The sequence below is a fragment of the Pogoniulus pusillus genome, chromosome Z (genome assembly GCF_015220805.1).
Source record: "Pogoniulus pusillus isolate bPogPus1 chromosome Z, bPogPus1.pri, whole genome shotgun sequence".
In the NCBI taxonomy this organism is placed as follows: domain Eukaryota; kingdom Metazoa; phylum Chordata; class Aves; order Piciformes; family Lybiidae; genus Pogoniulus; species Pogoniulus pusillus.
Genome location: NC_087309.1, coordinates 15,648,076 through 15,670,970, shown reverse-complemented (window position 1 = coordinate 15,670,970; position 22,895 = coordinate 15,648,076). Strand labels below are relative to the sequence as shown.

Here is a 22,895-nt window from a genome sequence, read left to right as displayed (position 1 = left end):
GTGAGGGGCCTGGAGCACAAATCCTATGAGGAGAGGTTGAGGGAGCTGGGCCTGTTTAGCCTGGAGAAGAGGAGGCTCAGGGGTGATCTTATTACTGTCTACAACTACCTGAAGGGGTATTGTAGCCAGGTGGGGGGTGGCCTCTTCTCCCAGGCAACCAGCAATAGAAGAAGGGGACACAGTCTCAAGTTGTGCCAGGGTAGGTATAGGCTGGATGTTAGGAAGAAGTTCTTCCCAGAGAGAGTGATTTCCCATTGGAATGGGCTGCCCAGGGAGGTGGTGGAGGCACCGTCCCTGGGGGTCTTCAAGAAAAGACTGGATGAGGCACTTAGTGCCATGGTCTAGTTGATTGGATAGGGCTGGGTGATAGGTTGGACTGGATGATCTTGGAGGTCTCTTCCAACCTGGTTGATTCTATGATTCTATGATTCTATGAACTCCTGTTGTTCTGTAGTAGTCTTATCCCTTTCCCATGGCAAGGGGTCTCACAAAAAAAAAATTAAAATAAAATCAAATATGTAAAGAAAAAAAAAATTGGACCCTTAGCTCATAAACAAATTAACTGTCCCTCCAGTATTGTCAGAGTGGAGAGAAAAGCCTATTAATTTAACACATTCTCTTGTCACTAATGAAGGTGCCACTCAAAGGACAGCTACACGTCTGGTCCACCAAACGGAAGAAATTTTGGTCAAAAGAACACCTATACTTAGAGCATCAAACACTACACACAGAGTAGACACTAATTTTTGAGAAAGGGAGAAAACCCCCTGTGAAATCAACATTTTTTAACTCCGGGTATTCTAATGAGCCTGAATCTTCTACCAGTGTTAACTGGAGTCTCCTTCTCTGGAGACTTTCAAAACCTGCCTGGAAGCGTTCCTGTGTATACTATCCTAGGGGATCCTGCCTTGGCAGGAACGTTGGACTTGATGATCTCTGGAGGTCCCTTCCAACCTCTACAGTTCTGCGATTCTGTGAAATTCAACAGGGTAAGACAGAAAGGATCACAGTAATGTATCCATTAAAGTTTCATACAGCATGCAAAACTGAGATAAAGAGTTAAGTATTGGGTTAACTCTACTTCCATTTATTTCAGTGGTAGTTAACTGAAGGCACTGAAACAGAAATGTAAACGTATTGTTTAAAAACCAAGCAATTGTCACCAGCTATAAAAGGTCATTTATATCTGAGAATTTTTACACTAGGTCCAAATCAAGAACAAAGAAATATTCTGATCTTCAAACAAACAAAAAACCCAAACAACAAACCCCAGCAGTACCTGGAGCAAAGAACAAGAGTGTATAGGGTTAACACTCCTGGGGGAGTGACCCTGAACCTGACCCTAGGGGTCTTGGCCCCTCCTCAGGGGTGGGCCACACTCCAGGTGATGGTTAGCCCACTCCCCCCACTTCCTGTGGTATAAAAGACAGGAGTTCTCCTGTCTCTTTCTCTTTTCGCCCTCTTGCTCCCTACCTGCGTTCATGACCGCACACACACACTGATACTGCATACCAGCCACGAGGCAGAGACACCATCACACTACTCGGGTTGTATCCATCCCTGTTTTGTATTTTTGCTGTTTTCCCTTCCTTATCCTTTGTAAACTCCCCTACCTCCAATCCCTTTTTCTAAGTTATTGTTAAACTTTTCCTTTTTAACTTCCAAATCGAGTGAGATTGATTTATTGGGGGTGTCCCTACCTCTTATCTCTCTCCCTGTCTTTCGGGGAAAAGGAGGGGGAGGAGGGGAGGGCACTCTATAAATTCTATAAATTCTATAAATTGTCATTGGGTCTACCAAATTTATAAGAGTCTCTGGGAACTTGCATTTGAACCCAAGACAATTTATTTGGCGTCTCAACGTGGGGCTAGGTAGAAAGAATTCTTTCAGAGAAGATTTGGAAGTTAAAAAATGGATATTCTGAAAGTCTTAATCATTAACGCTTTTGCATGGCTGTTGTGGGGCTGGCTGTTAAAGTTTATAAGTTACCATGTCTTCTGGATTGGCATTGATATGCTCTGGGAATATTCTAAGCATTTGCCTGCCCGAGTCTATGCCTATTTCCTGAATTCTGTTAGTAATATCACTGTGTTTAGAAATGTTTCTGGAACATGGAATCAATCTGAGTATATGCATTGGAGCACAGAAGCTCCAGATATTTTGGGGGAAAAATGGTACTGGATAGCTGTTATTTCACTGTGTGTAAATTTGGGTTTGGGAATTAATAAGATAGCGGTGAACTGGGACACGTGGAAATATCGAGTGGGCGCCGCCATTAGGGTGCTTAGGGGGAGGGGTAGTCCTCACTGCCCGAGCTGCAGTTGCGGGGGTTGGGCGACAGGTCAGGCCGTTCCGGCCGCCCCGAGCGCAGGCACCGCCCCTAGCGCGGCTCCGCCCCGAACTCCGCCTCCGGTCCCGCCCAGGGCAGCCCCCCGGACCCTGCCCCCTCAGCCCAGCCCCCTTCACCTAGCGCCAATTACCACGCGGCCCGCAAGATCAAATCAAAACCCTCCCGCAGATACCGATCCAGGGCAAGGGACCTCTTCGGGAACCAGCACCCCCCAGCAACAGCAACCAGCTGGAAATGGACCTGATAATGGAGTGATCCTTATCAGCTCCACGCCCAGAAAGGAAATCAGGCACATAAGGCAGGAGTATGCAAGGGCAAACGGACAGTCCCTTTTAGCCTGGCTTTTGAAATGCTGGGATGCAGGAGCAGAAACAGTGGACCTAGATCACAGGGAGGCGAAGCAGCTGGGATCCTTGTCGAGGGATGGAGGTGTGGATAAGGAACTGGGAAGGCTCGATGGTACCCACTCACTTTGGGCCAGGCTTCTGATAGCTGTGAGGTACAGGTACCCGACTAAGGATGACATGATTTTCCATCCCCTTAGATGGACAGATATGGAACAGGGGATCTCATACCTGAGGCAAATGGCGGTTCAAGAGATAATTTATGGAGCCGACCAGAGGCCCTCGGACCCTGATGATGTCCGCATGAAGCCAGCCCTCTTAAAGAAACTGACTCAGTGTGCCCCTTCCACATATGCCCCCACATTGGGAGCACTGCTGCTGGGCAGAGACCCCAACAACCTTCCCACAATCAGGGAGTTTGTGAATGACCTAAGACAGTTTGAAGACAGTTTGTCGAGGAAAACCTTAATTGCCACTGTAGAGACCCTCACCCAAGAAATGAACGAGCTGAAAGCCTCTTTCTCTGAAATGCAGAAGGCAGAGGATGACTGCTCTTCACCTTCAGAATGGGTGCAAGTCTCAGCTGTAAGGAACACACGCCGCCGTGCTCCTCCTCCTCCCCGCAGGAGACCAGCCCAGAGCAGACAGGGTACACACAGGGGGTCACTCTGGAGAACACTGTGTGACCATGGGGAAAACATGGATAGATGGCATGGCCAGCCCACCTCAGCTCTATGGGCCAGGGTAAGGGAACTGCAGGGGACAAACACAGGGAATAACTCCTCCAGAAGAGGGGTTGCCCCAGTGTCCCGCAGGCAGCGCTCTCGCTCAAGGGGTGGTGAAGCTAGTAACTCAGGTCCATGTGCCTCATGCAGTCACACTGCTCAGAATTAGAGGTGCCCTGTCTCCAGCCAGGCGGAGGCCAGGGATAACAGAGTATATTGGGACGTGTTTGTGAAATGGCCTGGCACTTCTGAAGCCGAGAAGTACAGAGCGTTGGTAGACACCGGTGCCCAATGCACTCTGATCCCCTCCAGCCACAGGGGGACAGATACTGTTACAATTGCAGGAGTCACAGGGGGGTCTCAGGAGTTGACTGTGCTGCAGGCTGAGATAAGCCTCACCGGGAATGTGTGGGAGAAGCACTCCATAGTAACTGGCCCTGATGCACCTTGCATCCTGGGGATTGACTTTCTCCGGGAAGGGTACTTTAAAGATCCGAAGGGGAACAAGTGGGCATTTGGCATAGCAGCTGTAGAGACTGCAGACAAAGAGCAGCTGTCTATCATGCCTGGCTTGTCAGATGACCCTTCCGTGGTTGGTACCCACAAGGTGGAAGATGTCAAGTTACCTATTGCTTCTCGTGTAGTTCATCGCAGGCAATACCGCACCAACAGAGACTCCCTGCTACCCATACAGCAGCTGATTCGCCGCCTGGAGCAGCAGCTTGTCATCAGCAAGAGCCACTCGCCCTTCAACAGCCCGATATGGCCAGTGCGAAAGGAGACGGGGGAGTGGAGACTCACGGTGGATTTCCGAGGCCTGAATGAAGTGACTCCTCCAATCAGCGCAGCCGTGCCTGACATGTTGGAGCTGCAGTATGAACTGGAAACGAAGGAGGCCAAATGGTATGCCACAATTGACATTGCTAATGCTTTCTTCTCCATCCCCATTGCAGAAGAATGTAGGCCGCAGTTTGCCTTCACCTGGAGAGGAGTCCAGTACCACTGGAACAGACTGCCTCAAGGGTGGAAGCACAGCCCTACAATCTGCCACAGCATCATCCAGACTGCACTGGAGAAGGGTGGAGCTCTGGAACATCTGCAGTACATCGATGACATCATTGTATGGGGTGAGACAGCAGAGGAGGTCTTCCAGAAGGGTGAGAAGATCATTAATATCCTGTTGGATGCTGGTTTTGCCATTAAGAGACGCAAAGTGAAAGGGCCTGCCAGAGAGATCCAGTTCCTGGGAGTTCGCTGGCAGGATGGCCGACGCCACATCCCTATGGATGTGGTGAATAAAGTGGCCACTATGGTGGAACCCACTAACCGGAAGGAGACACAATCCTTCATGGGGTTTGTGGGCTTTTGGAAGATGCACATTCCCGGGTACAGTCAAATTGTGAAACCCCTCTTTGACGTTACAAGAAAGAGAAATAACTTTGGGTGGGGACCTGAGCAGCAGGTGGCATTTGACCAGATCAAACGAGAGGTGGTCCATGCCATGGCCTTGGGACCAGTTCGAACCGGCCCAGAGATTAAGAACATTCTCTACACAGCAGCCGGTGAGAATGGTCCTAGCTGGAGCCTATGGCAGAAAGCTCCTGATGAGACAAGAGGCCGCCCACTCGGGTTCTGGAGCAAGGCGTACAAAGGCTCAGAGACCAAGTATACCCCCACAGAGAAAGAAATCCTAGCTGCCTATGAGGGAGTCAGAGCTGCCTCTGAGGTGATTGGGACGGAGTCACCACTCCTTTTAGCTCCAAGGCTTCCAGTCCTGACTTGGATGTTTAAAGGGAAGGGTTCGACTCCGCACCATGCCACAGATGCCACTTGGAGTAAGTGGATGGCTCTGATAACTCAGAGGGCTAGGATGGGGACTCTCGAGCGTCCAGGCATTGTGGAGGTCATCACCAACTGGCCAGAGGGCACTGACTTTGGAAAGCCAGCAGAAGAGAAGGCAGTGACCCGTGCTGAGGAAGCCCCCCCATACAGTGACCTTCCTGAGGAGGAAAAGGCATATGCTCTCTTCACAGATGGATCCTGCCGCCTGGTAGGCAGCAAGCGGAGATGGAAGGCTGCCGTCTGGAACCCCACACGCAGGGTTGCAGAGGCAAGAGATGGAGAAGGCGAATCCAGCCAGTATGCTGAGGTGAAAGCCATCCAGCTGGCCCTGGACATTGCAGAACGAGAGCAGTGGCCAATGCTATACATCTACACCGACTCATGGATGGTAGCAAATGCCTTATGGGGGTGGCTGAAGGAGTGGAAGAGAAATGATTGGCAGAGAAAAGGGAAGCCTATTTGGGCTGCTGATCTCTGGCAAGACATTTCTGCACGCCTGGACAAACTGCCAGTTAAAATCCGCCACATCAGTGCTCACATCCCAAAGAGCAGAGCCACTGAAGAGCAGCAGCATAACCACCAAGCTGACCAGGCTGCCCACATCTGCCAGATTGACCTGGACTGGAAGCACAAAGGTGAACTGTTCTTAGCTCGGTGGGCACATGACTCTTCTGGTCACCAAGGAAGAGATGCCACATACCAATGGGCCCGAGACAGGTCCGTGGACATATCCATGGAGGCCATAACTCAGGTTATCCATGAATGTGACATCTGTGCCACCATAAAGCAAGCCAAGCGCATGAAGCCTTTGTGGTATGGGGGAAGGTGGTCTAAGTACAGGTATGGGGAGGCCTGGCAGATTGATTACATCACTCTGCCTCGGTCTCGTAGTGGCAAGCAGTATGTGTTAACCATGGTGGAGGGAAGCACGGGGTGGCTGGAAACCTACCCAGTACCTCATGCTACTGCCCGTAACACCATTCTGGGCCTGCAGAGCCACATCCTGTGGAGACACGGTACCCCAGAGAGAATAGAGTCAGACAATGGGACCCATTTCAAGAACCACCTTGTAAGCAACTGGGCAAAAGAGCATGGGATAGAATGGGTTTATCACATCCCATACTACCCACAGGCTGCAGGAAAGATTGAGCGACACAATGGTCTGCTGAAAACCACCCTGAAGGCTATGGGAGGTGGAACTCTCAGAAACTGGGAGAAGCACCTTGCAGAAGCCACTTGGCTGGTGAATAGCAGGGGATCAGTTAACAGAGCTGGTCCTGCTCAGTCTGCCCTACTGCCCACAGTTGAGGGAGATGGAGTTCCTGTAGTCTGTGAAAGGAATCTACTGGGAAAGACTGTGTGGGTTGCTCCTGCCTCTGGTGGGGGAAAACCTATCAAAGGGGTGGTATCTGCAGAGGGTCCTGGTCACACATACTGGGTGATGATGGAAACTGGTGTTATCGAGTGTGTCCCTCAGAGAAACCTCTCTTTAGCTGAAAAGGTTTTGAAATCTCAGAGTTGATTCCATGTGTTCCAGATACTTTCAGGTTATCTTGTATTATAGTTGTATCATAGTTGTGCAATACTTGTATCATAGTTGTGCAATACTTGTATTATAGTTCATAAGGGGTTACAAGTTGTTTTTTGTAGTTATACCCTCACCACTACACGGCGTCCAACAGAACCTACATGACAGCAGCAGCTATCCAGAGTCCTACAGCATCGCATCACACCACGGCGTCCAACCAGAACCCTGCATCTGATTCGTCACTGATGCCCTGCAGTGAGAGACTGTTCCTGATTTCCCTCCAGAGGATGTCTACAGCCATCTCATCTACACCTGTTCCCCTGATGCCAGACATGAAGAGACTGTTCCTGATGTTTTCTTCGCAGAGGGAAAAGACTCTTTTCCTGAGTACCAACAAGAACTGTTCCTGATTCACTGACTTTTCTTCCGTTCCTGCCCTGCTCACATCTCAGCAACCTGCACCGGACCAGAGGAGCACATCGCCTTGGGATACAGCCGGGGACCAAGAAGGACTTCACGAACTCTTAACCCATGGACACTTTTCCCATCTTTGGAGAAGAAGACTGTTCTTAGGAAGGTGGAAGTGGTCTAACCAAGGGGTGGAATGTATAGGGTTAACACTCCTGGGGGAGTGACCCTGAACCTGACCCTAGGGGTCTTGGCCCCTCCTCAGGGGTGGGCCACACTCCAGGTGATGGTTAGCCCACTCCCCCCACTTCCTGTGGTATAAAAGACAGGAGTTCTCCTGTCTCTTTCTCTTTTCGCCCTCTTGCTCCCTACCTGCGTTCATGACCGCACACACACACTGATACTGCATACCAGCCACGAGGCAGAGACACCATCACACTACTCGGGTTGTATCCATCCCTGTTTTGTATTTTTGCTGTTTTCCCTTCCTTATCCTTTGTAAACTCCCCTACCTCCAATCCCTTTTTTCTAAGTTATTGTTAAACTTTTCCTTTTTAACTTCCAAATCGAGTGAGATTGATTTATTGGGGTGTCCCTACCTTTTATCTCTCTCCCTGTCTTTTGGGGAAAGGAGGGGGAGGAGGGGAGGACACTCTATAAACTCTATAAATTCTATAAATTGTCATTGGGTCTACCAAATTTATAAGAGTCTCTGGGAACTTGCATTTGAACCCAAGACAAAGAGCTAAGATCTCATGAAAACTCTACTTTGCACTAGACTAGGTAGGTGTCTTTAAGAGATGACAGAGAAACCTGGGACCTCTAAAGAAAGTCAACCCCTAAACCTTGAGTAATAACAGGTCAGCATAACTATCGAGTTGAGTCATAAAACTCAACAGCCAATGAATTTTACCTTTCCTTCAGAAAAAAAGCTCTTAATCTGAAACAAACACATGAACAAGTACACTTGGCAGCCAACAGCACACTGTCAAGAAGATATATCGACACTGCGAAGTACTTAGAAGTGAAGAGAGAAATTACCTTAGCCCCATGCTGTTGCCATTCATCATCAGAGCAAGTCCTCCAGGTGCTTCATCAATGGGCACATCTTCTGAACCAGGTATGTGGCCTCTAAACCTGAAAAAAGCAGAGTTTGCCAGTTTTGCAGCTGGTCAAATCATCACACCAGGAACTTGCCAGAAAAAGGTGAATTCTGTGTCAACAAATAGGGCACTTAATCACATTAAATGCAGAAGCTTTCATGGCTGTTTTCGCACTTTCACATATACTTTTGTATTGAAAGGCTGACTTGTGTCCAGTGCCTTTGCTTCTAAGAGTTACCACTGGGAAAAAAAGATTAGAAAAATTCCATTTACTGATTTCCAAGGACCAGCTCCCTTAAGAAAATAGTCAAAATATGTAATAACAAAGATTCCTGTTGGGCTCAGATTACAGCTCCAGCAGCACTGGAGCTCAAAGCCATCATGTGTAAACTGCATAAACGCAGAATTTGTTCGAGAAGGTTGTGTGCCCTGAAATGATAGGCCCAGAACTGATACTAAGATTACCCCACCTTTTTTTTTTCTCTTCAATGAAGACAGGAAAGTCAGCAATAGAGACATTTCTCCCTTTCTATTTGAATAAAATTTCTGGTTCCAAATTTTAACATATATTTCTCCACTCTGGCAGGGTCAGCATCAGGAAGGATCTCTCAACTGCCCCATTCCTCTCCCCCCCCACACACCATTTTTGATAGCTCCATAACTGTTTTAGATGTAGAGGAACTGTAGACTAAAAGCACTATACACACTTGACACTAGGGAGATAAATGTGGAAATTAAAATGCAGCTATGATACATTGTGGCAAAAAAAAAAAAAGAATAAATAATCAATAAATACTTTAACTGAAAAATAAGAATTAAACCCCAACAATTACAAACAGTCAGACTTTTCACTTGTCATTCAATGACAACATTTTCAGCAGCTCAGAATGGACTTTAAATCCACTCATGCAGAAAAACAGACAACAATAAACACTACATGGAAAAGATTTTTTGTTGTACTATTTTTTTAAACTGTCATGATGTTAAGAGATGAACTAGGTTACAGCCTCCTGGCAATGAAGCAAAGGGTATTTAAGCTTAGCTAAACAAATTTTCATTGTTTGTAGTATATAAAATTACCCTATTACTAAGCACAAAATTGAATTATATACCTGGAACTGAAATAGAACAGTGCCTGCCTAAGAGATTCACCTGTAAACATCAAACATCTAATTCTAAAAGGACTGAATTTATCTTTTTTAAGAGAAAGCACACTATATTCTAGTCACTTTTCTTAGAGGGAATATGGCAAATACGCTTTCACCAGCACCTTTGAAAAGAGATCATAAATATCGAGTCCTCAGATTAATCATATGTGATTTTCTTTCACAGAATTCTTTTTTGTAACTAGCACCTTGAAGTTTGGGGCTCTTTCAATTTAAAAAGAAAATGGCATTAACAAGCACATCATTAGAAATATATTTAAGGTCCTTTTTTTCCCAATACCCTATGATCCTATGCCTCAAATACTGGAAAAGATCCATTGGAAACAAAACTACAAAAAGCCTAAGTCTATATGTTCTTCATAATCTTGGTTTCATAATCTCCCCAAGGATCAGTGCTGGGCCCAGTCCTGTTCAATATCTTTATTCATGATCTGGACGAGGGCATTGAGTCCAGCATCAGTAAATTTGCAGATGACACCAAGCTAGGAGCAGGTGTTGATCTGTTGGAAGGTAGGAGAGCCCTGCAGAGGGACCTGGACAGGCTGAATGGGTGGGCAGAGGCCAAGGGGATGAGATTTAACAAGGCCAAGTGCAGGGTTCTGCACTTCGGCCACAATAACCCCAAGCAGTGCTACAGGCTGGGGACTGAGTGGCTGGAGAGCAGCCAGGAGGAAAGGGACCTGGGGGTACTGATAGATAGTAAGCTGAAGATGAGCCAGCAGTGTGCCCAGGTGGCCAAGAGAGCCAATGGCATCCTGGCCTGCATCAGGAACAGTGTGGCCAGTAGGACAAGGGAGGTTATTCTTGCCCTGTACTCAGCACTGGTCAGGCCACACCTTGAGTACGGTGTCCAGTTCTGGGCCCCTCAATTCAAGAAAGATGTTGAGGTGCTGGAGCATGTCCAGAGAAGGGCAACGAAGCTGGTGAGGGGCCTGGAACACAAATCCTATGAGGAGAGGTTGAGGGAACTGGGCCTGTTTAGCCTGGAGAAGAGGAGGCTCAGGGGTGATCTTATTACTGTCTACAACTACCTGAAGGGGCATTGTAGCCAGGTGGGGGGTGGCCTCTTCTCCCAGGTAACCAGCAATAAAACAAGGGGACACAGTCTCAAGTTGTGCCAGGGTAGGTATAGGCTGGATGTTAGGAAGAAGTTCTTCACAGAGAGAGTGATTTCCCATTGGAATGGGCTGCCCAGGGAGGTGGTGGAGGCACCGTCCCTGGAGGTGTCTTGGGTTCAGACCCCTAGGGTCAGGTTCAGGGTCACTCCCCCAGGAGTGTTAACCCTATACAGGAGGTCTTCAAGAAAAGACTGGATGAGGCACTTAGTGCCATGGTCTAGTTGACTGGCTAGGGCTGGGTGATAGGTTGGACGGGATGATCTTGGAGGTCTCTTCCAACCTGGTTGATTCTATGATTCTATGATTCTATGAATCACTTGGTTTTCATCAGAGGGATGTATGCATAGAATTAAGGTACTGGATGATTAAGGATCTATCTGTTTTTACCTAGTTCTCACCTGAAATCATAATACTATGTTTGTGACCTCAGCCATTTTCAACATGCACAACTGTGACTGCCTTTAAGACAGGTGTTTTTAAAGGCATTGTGCTAGTTTGAAGCAAGCTGGAATGTTTTGGTAAAAGAAGTAGATAATGGGCAGTGAAAAGGTAAACATGGTTGTGTCTCTTCTCTCACAGTCACGCTGAGAACTCTGGGAAGAAGAAGTAAACATTCTCCATTTTGTCTTTCATTCTGCCTTTGCCTTCAGACCTAGGTCACATCTCCTTAACACCGCTGCCACAAACCTTCCTTCTTAACCTCTTGGCTGCACCTCTCTTCTTCCTGGGAATTGGGGTAAGGTTGAGAGGGGCCGGGGAAGGTGTTGGGGTGGTTTGAGAGCCCCTCCTGGGGACTCAGGTTTCTGGGAGGGGAGTTGTGCTTCTGTATTGTTTATCCTTTGTATATTTCTGTATATAACTGTATATATTGTAAATAGCTGCTTGTATATTTGCTGCTGTAAAATAAATAGCTTCATTTATATTCCTGGAGGCCTTTCTGAGTTAGCTGAGGCAATTCCAAAAGTGTGGGGGGGCGAGTAAGAGCCCAAACCATCACAGGCATTATGATCAATGGGAGCTAAAATCTAAGAAAAAAGGAAAATAGAATCAACCTAACATTACAGTATCTTTTTCAGAGTCTGAAGATTAACCATGAGGCTGGGATTAAGAAGAGAAAGTGGTATATTTTCCCACGTTGGTTATAATACATTAATAGTTCAGAGAACTCATCTGTAGGGTCAGAAAGGTGTTGCCTCACCCTCTACAACAAGCTCCCAGAATCACAGAATATTAGAAGTTGGAAGGGACCCCCAAAGATCATTGAGTTTGACCTTCCTGACAAGGCAGAGTCCCCTAAGGTAGTTTACACAGGAATGCATCCAGGCAGGTTTTGAAAGTCTCCAGAGAAAGAGACTCCACAACCTCTCTGGGCAGCCAGAGGTGTTGAGGTGAAATCTTCTGAGTTCCAGTTTGTAGCTGCTGCTCCTTGTCTTACTGCTGCTGGCCAGTGAAAAGAGATTGGCCTCATCCTGACACCCACCCCTCAGATATTTGTAGACATTGACAAGATCTCCTCTCAGTCTTTTCTTCTCCAGACTAAACAGCCCCAGAGCTCTCAGTCTCTCTTTGTAGAGGAGATGCTCAAGGCCCCCAGTCATCCTCGTGGTTCTCTGCTGGACTATTTCCAGCAGGTCCCTCTGTCTTGTGAACTGAGGAGCCCAAAACTGGGCACAGTATTCCAGGTATAGTCTCACCACGGCAGAGTGGGGGAGGAGAAGAACCTCCCTAGACCTACTGGACACATTTTTCCTGATAGGTCCCAGGATGCCATTGGCTCTCTTGGTAACAAGGGCACAAAGCTGGCCCATGCAGAACTTGCTGTCCATCATCACTCCAAGGTCTTTCTCCACAGAGCTGATTTCCAGCAGGACAGTCCCCAGCCTGTACTGATGCCTGTTGTTATTCTTCCCCACATGAATGACCCAGAGGCCTCTTAAGCTATACCCCACATATTTATAGCCTTTCCTTTCTTCCAGTTCTAAGTATGCATTCTGCTTCAGGCTTCAGATTTGGCATTCTCTCTTTCACAAACATCACTTGAACAAAAATGTCCTTGCTACACAGAGCTCCATTTCTTTTATAAATATATATACACATACATATACATACACACACACATATGTACATATGCATACACATGTAAAAAACAATTACATATATGTGTGTGTGTGTATAGTATATATATGATCTCCATCTATTTTTGGTAAAACACATTTATGCTGCTATCTACCTATGAAGGTGTACTACTTTCAAGTGACCTCTCCAAGGAAGGGTGAATGCCTCATCTATCATCCAAACTCACAATGCTTTCTTGCTAAACGTCTGTATTCTTTCAAGTGCCTGCACCACGATCAATCTCTTGTGTTCACTACTGCTCCTCTTTTTTTACCTAATATTTTAGTACTGTTTTTCCTGTGCCTTTCTTTCTATCACATACTATTTTCCTCTGCTGCTTTTGACAGCTGTCATGTTTCCCAACAGTATATGCTAATGTACTAAAAAATCTCCTCTCTAAATCACTGTTAGACAGTGCCACAGGTCTTGCCTATCTTACAGTTTCATTCTCCCACTGTAATTAACTATTGCCCACATGTTCATGAGAATTTCTAGATTTTTTTCTTAAGGAGTTAAAAATCACCTGTTATAATCCATATGGGATTGGTGCAGTTGATGTTGTTTTAGGAGCACACTTGCTTCTTGCTTAGCCAATAAATGCTGGAGTCTTTTCTTTTCCATTTCCAGTTCCATCTTCTGCAGAAGCAGGTTCTGCCTTTTTTCTTCATAAAAGCTTTTAGCCTTTCCTGTTTCATTAGGCCCTGACTCCATGCTGTCATTCAAGACAGAAGCTTGAGAGCACCTAGAATAAGCACAGGTTTCGCGAACTGTCCCACAGTGTCTTCGAAGCACCTGGCTGACATGGTGGCTCTCTTGTGCACTACCTGAGCTCTCCAGATGCCTGCAGGTGCAACCATGACTCACTTGCTGCGTACATAAGCTCAGAACCTTCTTTGCTTTCTGGTCCATCTCCTGAGCTGTTTTTACATGAGGAGGAGTCTTCTGCTTGACTGGGGAAATCACGTTGTTACACTTTCTGTGCAGGCCATTTCGCCTGGGGCAGTCCTTCAGACTCTCCTGGTGGCTGTAATGGATTTCAGTCCCATAACCATGATTATTCCTGCAAGGCTGAGACAATGCAACACAGACTGAACTTCCAGCCTTTGGTGCTCTAATGTTCTTATAAGAATTCTGAGGTCCTCCAACACCCAAGTATGAACCATCTAGCTCCAAAGACGGTTGTTGGCACAAGCTTTTCTTACTGAACACCTACAATAAAAGAAACAATTTCCTGTGAATTACTAAAGCTTATCTATGCTCATTAATTTCACTTGGTAAATGCATTCTCTTAGAAGCAGACTTAATGCATAAAGCTGATGGACATAAACCCAAACCGAAGAAAATGTTTACCAGAAAGCAGACAAGAATCATCTATCAAATCTACATTTCGTTCAATCTACACAAGTGTAATAAATGTAAAACTACTGCCTGCAGGATCCTCAGCATAAAATGAGCTGCTTCAGAGTATCAAGTAGTTGCGACCATCTAGGGTTACATAAAATCAACTCCAAGAGTGGCAAAAAACATTAAATGTTAAGGTTTGAAAATGTTTAATTTTGAATACTGAGCCAAAAAATCCATTCAGCCGCTATAAATACTCTTTGATTGGCCATTACACAGCAGGAGATTTGATGTAAAACATTTCACCTTGTACTGAATGGGATATTACTTACCTCTGGAAATTTGATGAGAGTTTTTGAAATATCTTTACAGAAACACAGATAAAACCCAACTACTTTCTGTAAAAAAATGGTTGTACATCAAAAGCTGTCATTTAAATACAAAACATGTTTAAATTCAGCTATAAATGTAAGTGATTTTTCAATTAAGCTGGGCAAGTGATTATGCTCTGATAAAACTCTGAAGAAAGAAAGCAACTATAACTCTAATTTGTCAACCAAGTGCAGGCAAATTCTAGTGGTTTTGTTATGCTGGTGCATATTATGTAACAGACATCAAAATTCTACTTACATCCTGGAGTATCTTTGCCTATGGCTCAGCTAGACAGTTAAGCATTCGAGATTTTATGCACATTAGAACAGCGGTGCATTGGGCACTCACATTTCTCTTGCTAGACCTGTGCATTAATTTCAATAACATCCTGAATCTAAACTCCTCCAGCCTTTGAGACCTCTCACAAAGATCTAATTTTCTTAATTACAGAAGCCAGGTTTATTAACGATAACAAAACCACTGCAGTGCAAGTTGTTTTAGCAGGGAAATTTGCTGTGCGCTGATGGAAAGAGGAGTATTATTTGCACTTTGGCAATGTTTAGAATAGATATTGTTTACAGAGTGGCAGTCAGCAAGCCTTAAACACTTAGAATCATAGAATCATAGAATCAACCAAGTTGAAAGAGACCTCCAAGATCATCCAGTCCAACCTAGCACCCAGCCCTAGCCAGTCAACTAGACCATGGCACCCAGTGCCTCATCCAGGCTTTTCTTGAAGACCTCCAGGGACAGTGCCTCCACCACCTCCCTGGGCAGCCCATTCCAATGGCAAATCACTCTCTCTTTGAAGAACTAATGCAAGCAAGTGTCCTGCACTGATTAGAAGACAGAGATACTCCAAGTCTATGCAGTGTTTATATGTATAATTAAAAATATTTTAAATAAATTATCAAAATACCAAAATATACTCTGTTGCCCTTCAAGTCAACCAATTACAAGTTTCTTATGGACTTCACACAATGAAAATTAAAGTGAATTAGCACCTGAATGCTGATATTTTATTATTTCCAGTTTTGTGGATGCAACTATATACCCTCTGCCATGTGATTGAAAGCCAAGGATGTCATGTTTTGCCCCAAAGGGCCTAGTGAGTTGGAGGTATTTGCATTAATGTCAGTGCTAAATGTCTGAGGAAAGTCTGGTGCTTGGACTGGGTGAAAAGTGCAGGACATTAAAATATTTTAAAGTCAGAGGGGCTGGCAGGGCAACTGAGCAGAAATGCAACACGCTGCCAAAAAAAGACAGAGTTTTGTTATTTATTATTTGTAGTGTGCCATCCTTGTCTGCAATATTTTCTAGACAAATAAAGGCTACAAAGCCCTTTTAATCTAAATTAGACCATGTATAAAGGCATGACTAGCAACAGGAAGAAATATTACAGAAAAGGGAAAGTAAGAGAATCCTGTGGTTATACGCTGCCTCTCATTTCCTACCTCACCTGTTTCTCCTAATGAAGCACTTATGGCACCGATAGAAAAAGGCTTTCAAGGTGGCCAGTTTGCCAGCCTGTTAGGACAGCAGAAGGTATTCTTAGACCTGACGGTATTCTTAGAGGATCCTATCAGAGTTGGCAGCTTAGGGTAGCCTGCAGAAGGCATATGCTGCTACCTTTTTGCAGCTTATAAACAGAATTAAAAAGGGGGGGAAAAAAAGAAAAAAGAAGACCCAAAGATTATAAAAACAAGAATTTATTTTAGTAGTTTGCTTTCTTGTCTCTTGAAGAGACAAGAGAATGTTAAAAAATCAAAGCACATGAATGACGATGGCACAAAATAATCATCAGGAGCAGGTTTAAGAATAAAGGTCCACATCGCAAATTAACTTCATGGCTGAGACTCTATTAAGAGTCCCTGAAGACCCTAAAAGAGAGGTACCAGTTAGCATTTGTTGACCTTGGCCGCCATTAAATCTGCCCTGACGGTCTCAGAATGGCACTGACATTTAAAGACTTCATAACAAGGCAGAGAAACTTTAATGTTATTTCACAGTTACAATATGTTTGCAGGGGGGAAAATTCTCATTAATGTCATTGAATGTGAGTGCATTTTTTTTATTCCTTTAGAAGAAGGAGGTCATGTTAGGCAGAAGACTGACTTCCAACATGCCTTTGACAGCTACTCAGTACTTTGCAGGGTCTAACCCCACAGAAAAATTAACTGTTGGAAGCCAGAAGCTAGGCACAAGAACTTTTTTCACAATTCGTATATTTCTCTTAACGCTTTAATTGAAAACTAGAGCTGGATAGTAGAAGCTGCAGGGAAAATGAACTGACCTTTGCATTTATGAGAGATCAGATGAGACTGGAGCATGCCATGACAGATCTGTTCAATGCAGGCCAGGTGAAGGGGAAAAGTGTGGGGGGAAAAAATTCAAAGACCCACCTACCATCAAGAGTCTAAAGATGCACAAGCATAAGGAATTGGGTAATTACACAAGATGAGTTTAAGAAAGATATTGCCTATGGGACACATGGAAACCAGGACAAACCATGATGGAACAGCTGTGCTTTCCCCTCTGTGGAGCTCTTTCAGGCATGCTGTATGGTATTTAAAGATACAACTTCCTTTAACTGAGGCTTAAATAAACAAACAAACTCAGGCTGCTCCTTGCAATGTATGGAGTTAATAAGACTTGATCAGATGTTAAACTCTCACATGAAAACAGGATGATATTAAAAAATAGTTTGAATAATCTTTAGGAAGGTTTAAAGAGGAAGACATGTGGAGAGCTCTACAAAATATTTACTGCAATTCCAATAATTTTTGCTCAGGGATTCAGATTAGAGCTTAAACAAACACTCAGTCCTTAAAACTTCCTGCAAACAGAAAAATAGCACACCACTTCCACGCATACAGCATTATGATCTCTACAAATTCTTCTTAAATGAAATTTATGTGTTCTGCAGTGTCAGTTCTCAGCACTGGCAGGGGAAACACTTACAGACTGACTCCAGCATATAGGGCTTTGTACTGCAAGGGATGAAATAGTTTACAATCTCAACATAGGCAAAGTCCTGTCAGATTTTACAGGTAGCTCCGCATGTACAAAACAAGTTTAAGAAAACAGCCCTAAATCATAACTTTGAGAAATCTTACATTCTGAGGACAAAGCTAGGGTGCTAGCAAAATAAAGTGCCTTTAAGTTGAACAATTTCCAGTAGATGCTAAAAGCACTAGAGCTCAACCCCTAGTGCCTGGTTTAATGGTTTGTAGCTGAAATGTATCGATACAGAAGGAGAAACAATAAACTAGAATTGTTCTCACTTGTATCTTGAGAACATTTCTCTGACCTGGATTTTCAGGTCTGGAGTTTCTTGTGATGGGGTAGAACCATGAGGAAGGAACATGCAGGTTGAAGATGTCACGGAGGGGGCCCTCAGTAGCTACGCCTATTTGGCGGAGGGGAAAAATTAATTGGGGTGATATAATTTTATATAAAAATATAATTTATTAAATTCAATATTTATGAACTCTCGCCACCCCCAACCACTGTATATTAATATTAATGTTCAGTACACAGTTATGAAAACAATTTAGGACAAAATATGTACATGGAATTTGTTATTTAACTAGCAAACATTCAAACTATAAACAGAGAGAGGAGTTTTCCCTGTGGCTTGATGCCACTCGGGATCTTTATGCTATCTGCCCAGCAGAGTGGGCTGAAACCCTTTCTGCTCTATGGCAGAGGCAACTTATATTACAGAGGTATTAAAGCTTTTACCCACAAGTGTTATTAATTATTAATCACCCTCCAGGGCTGCGCCACAGCCTGTGCCTAGTGTCCAGAATTCAAGGGTCTCTTCCTGTGGACTCTTTGAGGCTGGAATCTTCCTGGCTTGAGGGGAGAGGATAAATCTTCCCAGTTTGTGGGAAATATTGTTTTTTTCTAACCTTTTCTCCTGGTGAAGGATGAGCTCTGCCTTGGTGCTGCTGTCTTCTTCTGGACGCTGTGTCCAGGGATTATCAGCTTGGCAGGATTTCAGGAGCAGGAGAAGAATATCCGTGCTGTCTCTGGCACGGTTCTTCACGGCTTCAGGCCATGTATGCAGCTGCTTCCTGGTTCTCTCAGCGGCAGTGGCCTTTACCAGGCAATGATAGGCAGCGAGCATGCAAAGTGTGCACAGTTGCTGGGAATCTGAGCTCTGTAGGTAAAGCAATGCAGGATCTGGTCCTGATAGCATGATAGCTTGCTGATGTGCACAGCTGGCTTAGGAGGCTATAGGCTCCTTATATATATATATGTGCAGGCTTAAATGAGTTCTGCATCTAAGGTACGCAGGCAGGAAAGCTGCGAATGAATCAAAGCATGAGGTCTGAGCCTCTAAGCATCAGAGCTGTGCAATGGCATCTGAGCATGGGGTCTGAGTGGCTGAGCACTGCAGGTGAGGGTCAGAGCTGTGTCTGATCCGTGCAAGTGAGTCAGAGCAGCAGGGTGCTGCAGTGTGGTCCGAGCTGAGATGAGGGTAGGGTCAGAGTGCGTTGTTTATCTGTGCACCCCTATTTATTGAGTGTGGGCTGAGATTAATGGGCCATTTGGCCACTAGAATGACCAATCAGGTTGGCAGTTAGCCAAACCTTACCATAATAGGCAGAAGGCTCTTGCCTGGACTTTCCCAAATATGGGGATCACATGGATTTACCCCAGGGAGACACGATCTGGGTGTGTGTGGGCTTACACAACTTGTTTACAACCAGGGGTCCTGGCAGAAAGACATGTCCAGGCAAGGCAAGGCATAAATAAGCCTGCTTTTCAGGCCTACAGGCCCACCACGACACAAGACTAGTCCATATTGCTGATCTGAGCAGGGACTCTAGAGGAAGCCAAGAGGAATTACGAGAAGAAGCAACTAGAGGATAAATACAGAGATTTAAAGATGAATAAAAACATTCTAAATGGATAAATGAGAGCATACCACACAGAGGGACACATTAAAGAGTACTGAGGGCATGTATTAGTGACCTGGCTGACAAACTTGCTACAGCATACATCCTAAAATTGGAGCTCAGTCATCATTACGCATTGTTGATGTATGGGTCTGATATAAAGAGAGCTTGCATTTGGGTTTGCTGGTCTATCGAGAATATAAGCATTTGGTCTCATTAGCAGAATGAGGAGAATAGATTACAAATAAGTTCAGGTAGGATATCAAGGCAACAGAAATGTCATTTTAAAACAATTATTTCAAATGGCAGGACTGTTTGAAGTGCATTACTAGTGATTAAGGAGCTATTCTTTTCAAGAGTCTGTAAGAATTCATCAAGGAGAATGTAAAAAGGTGAAGATTTTAAAGTAAATTAGTAGTATCTAATGAAGCCTTTTTTTTTTCTTTAAATCATACCATAATTTATCAGAATCTCTACCATAGGTAATCTAGTATCAGTCATTACAAAGTGCCCACATAATAACAGTTCAGCAACCGTCTCTGTCAGTAACTGAAATAAATACAGCAGATAATTTGAACAGCAAGCTGACCATTTTTCAAGCAAGAAAGAAACACCATTTTCTGTAGAAATTATGGATAGATATTATTGTCACATTGCTCTGACTAAAAAGAGTGGTCTCAAAAAAAAGAAATAGTATGTGAATGACAGTCAAGAACCTGTGTTTTTCCCATGAAAATCAACTTAACTCAATACACTGAACAGGTGTAGCAAAAAAAAAAAAAATTAAAAAATAGGATTACATCACAACAAAAATTACTCCATAGCTGCTAGTTGACAGTAGAGGAACACCTCTTATGGCTGTGTTACTTACTTTTTTTCTCCTTTTTTGTTAAGAGAGTTTGAGCTGGGATGCCAGGTGCTCAAAAAGCCTGCATTCAAAGTGGCATGTGAGCATTTGCTGGTACTCAGCTTTAAGTATGTATTTTGCACTCATAAACATGTCACCCTTTTTTCTCCAGCTACACAAATATTGTAGATAAACTTTAACAAACGCTTCCTTTTCAGATCAGCAAATTGGCTTTACACTGGCTGATGAGGCAGTTATTAATAAGACTGTGCTCTAAGAAAACTAAAGCAAGATGCCTGTACATTGAGTTTTGGAAGTCACGGTGAGCAGAATGTCCATTAAACCCAAACAGCACCTACATAGAGTAATGCAATACCTGACCACTAAAATTAAGCAAACGTTTACTCTCTGAAACAAACTATATCGCTCCTATTTGCACTATAGAAAAATGCCACTATACCAATCTTGGCAGCACCAGGTCGAACTATTAACATTCTATGTGCTGCCAACATTATGAAAACAAAAAAATCACAATCTTCTGACTTCAATTTTTTACTTCTGCCCTTTATTTTACTGAAGAATCAGTAGTTCAAGACCTAGATAAATATTTCAAAAACTATACTATTTGTGAGCAGAACAGGTCACTACCATTTCCCAGTGCATTTGGAGTTCATGTGAAATAAGGGCAGAAGAGCGATGAGCTGCATTTTTAACATGGGCATACACAGAATAGTTGTCTAGCTGATAGAGAATGCGTAATGCAACATCTGCACAGTGCGCCTTGCCAAAGCCCATCCCAAATAAATGTAGTGCATTCTCCCTAGTGCAATTAACTCTCGTACTCTGGCAGGTTTTGCTAGAAGATCATCAAGGTAGATTACCTTCCAGCATATGAACTAAATACTTACAGGTGTTATATCATCAGTTATTACTTACAAACTTCTGCATTTAACAAGACATCCAGGCAAATGAATGATCTAATTTATGAATTATTTATAAGAATTTCACAGCATGCTCCTGGCGTCATCCATGGCCTTTTCCAGGTCATATGACACCAATTAGAGCTGAATTTTAAATTATTCAATAACCTGAACTCTCTTGTCATTTAACATATAGATATCAATGCAGTAAACAAGTTAAGTCTAATGGGCCCTGGAGGTTTGTGTTCCTCCACCCACCAGCAGCAGAGGCTGTATGCTACCACTGGAATAGAAAATAATAGAATGCAGCAGTCAAAAACATTTGCAAGGTTTTAATAAGTTATTTTGGCTCCCTCAGGGATTGTAGTATAACTTACAAGCACTGAATCTAAAACATATTAAAGTCCTTAGCTATGTGCTTTTAAAACAAAATTAGGACATAGCAAAACAGTAAGTCTGACACTAACCCTAATTTAGGCCCTTAATTTGAAATGTAGTGGAAATTATGGAGTAAGCAAGATTTACTATGCACAACTCATTACCTTCAGGCTCTCCTACAGTACAGCCAAAAATAGCCCTTCTCCCAGCACATATACACCTGTCTGTAGAGATAAGACTACGCACAGGGAAATGAAAATGTTAATTTAACAGCTACCAGTTGACAGGTGTATCTCACGCTTTTTCACAATGGGAGAAGGAAACTCTACCATTCTTCTATCCTAACAGTACTGAAGTATCGGTGCTCTAGAAACCCATCTACACTTGGATATTGCCTTCAAGATGTGCCACTTCAGAGGAGAGGTTTACGGACCTTTATGGCACATTATGGGGGAAAAAAGCAGCACAGATACAATAAAAGACATCTTAAAACCTTTGTTTTCCACAATGACTACAAGAACAAAAGATCTCAACAGCAAAGGCACCTGATATGAACCACACAGCTGGATATCCACCTCAGTATAAAGCCTGCAACAAACACAGAGCAAGCATACCACATCCTGGCTCTTAATCAGTTGCCTTCCAGCACCTCATGAACGTGTGAACACAGCCTCACAATGGATGTTTGGAGGGGTACAGATGCCCTACATATTGCCAATCTATCTTAAGAAGTCCAACATATATGGTAGAAAGCTTTTGGGATTGGGTGTTGCTCAGTACAAGCCTAAACTGTACTGAGCCCTAAGAGATTTACTTTTATAGTGTCTGTGTCTCAACTTTCTGAATGCTGCTGTAACAAACCTGAGACCCACTCCCAAATTGGTCACTTGCAGACCCCTATCTCAGCAGACCAAACAATTCCACTCATGCACACACATTTCCTTTGCACTTTCACTGGTTTACAAGGATTAAAAAGTTTCCTGAGCTCTATCCAACAGAAAGAGGAAAAGATGGAAATGGAGATGTTCAGTTTATCATTTTTAACACTAGCAAGAAGTTCTCTAGCTACTGCTGTCAAAACGAATGCCAAAAACACAATGATGCTGAGAAAACATCATGCCAAATAAGTAACAACACGTCTATCCAAAATGTCTTGTCAGATTAGGAAGAATAAGGATTTAGATAAGAGATCACAACATTGGATTTTCTTATCGTAGGAGGGGGCTGTGAAGGAGTTGTGGTTTAGGGTTTTGGTTCTTTGGGGTTTTTTTACTTTTTAAGAAAAATAGCAAAAAGGAGAAAAAAGAAGACAACTGCCTAATCTCAGAGCACACATTTTAAGAACATACAAAAATAGCTATAGGAATTTTATTTTGGTTACTAGCCAGATTTAGTTTCATTCCTATGCTGGGCAGCATTTGATTATTTCAC

At 43.9% G+C, this 22,895-nt stretch overlaps 1 protein-coding gene across 1 annotated transcript in view; it reads right to left on the bottom strand.

Moving 5' to 3' along the window:
* KIAA1328 (KIAA1328 ortholog) overlaps nt 1-22,895 on the bottom strand; it is a 227,307-nt gene that overhangs the window by 67,017 nt on the left and 137,395 nt on the right. The window contains exons 7-8 of the mRNA XM_064176570.1: nt 13,223-13,908; nt 8,239-8,334 (exon numbers count right to left, since the gene is read on the bottom strand). Of these exons, the coding sequence (XP_064032640.1) occupies nt 8,239-8,334; nt 13,223-13,908 (782 nt within the window). The remainder of the gene's footprint in view (nt 1-8,238; nt 8,335-13,222; nt 13,909-22,895) is intronic.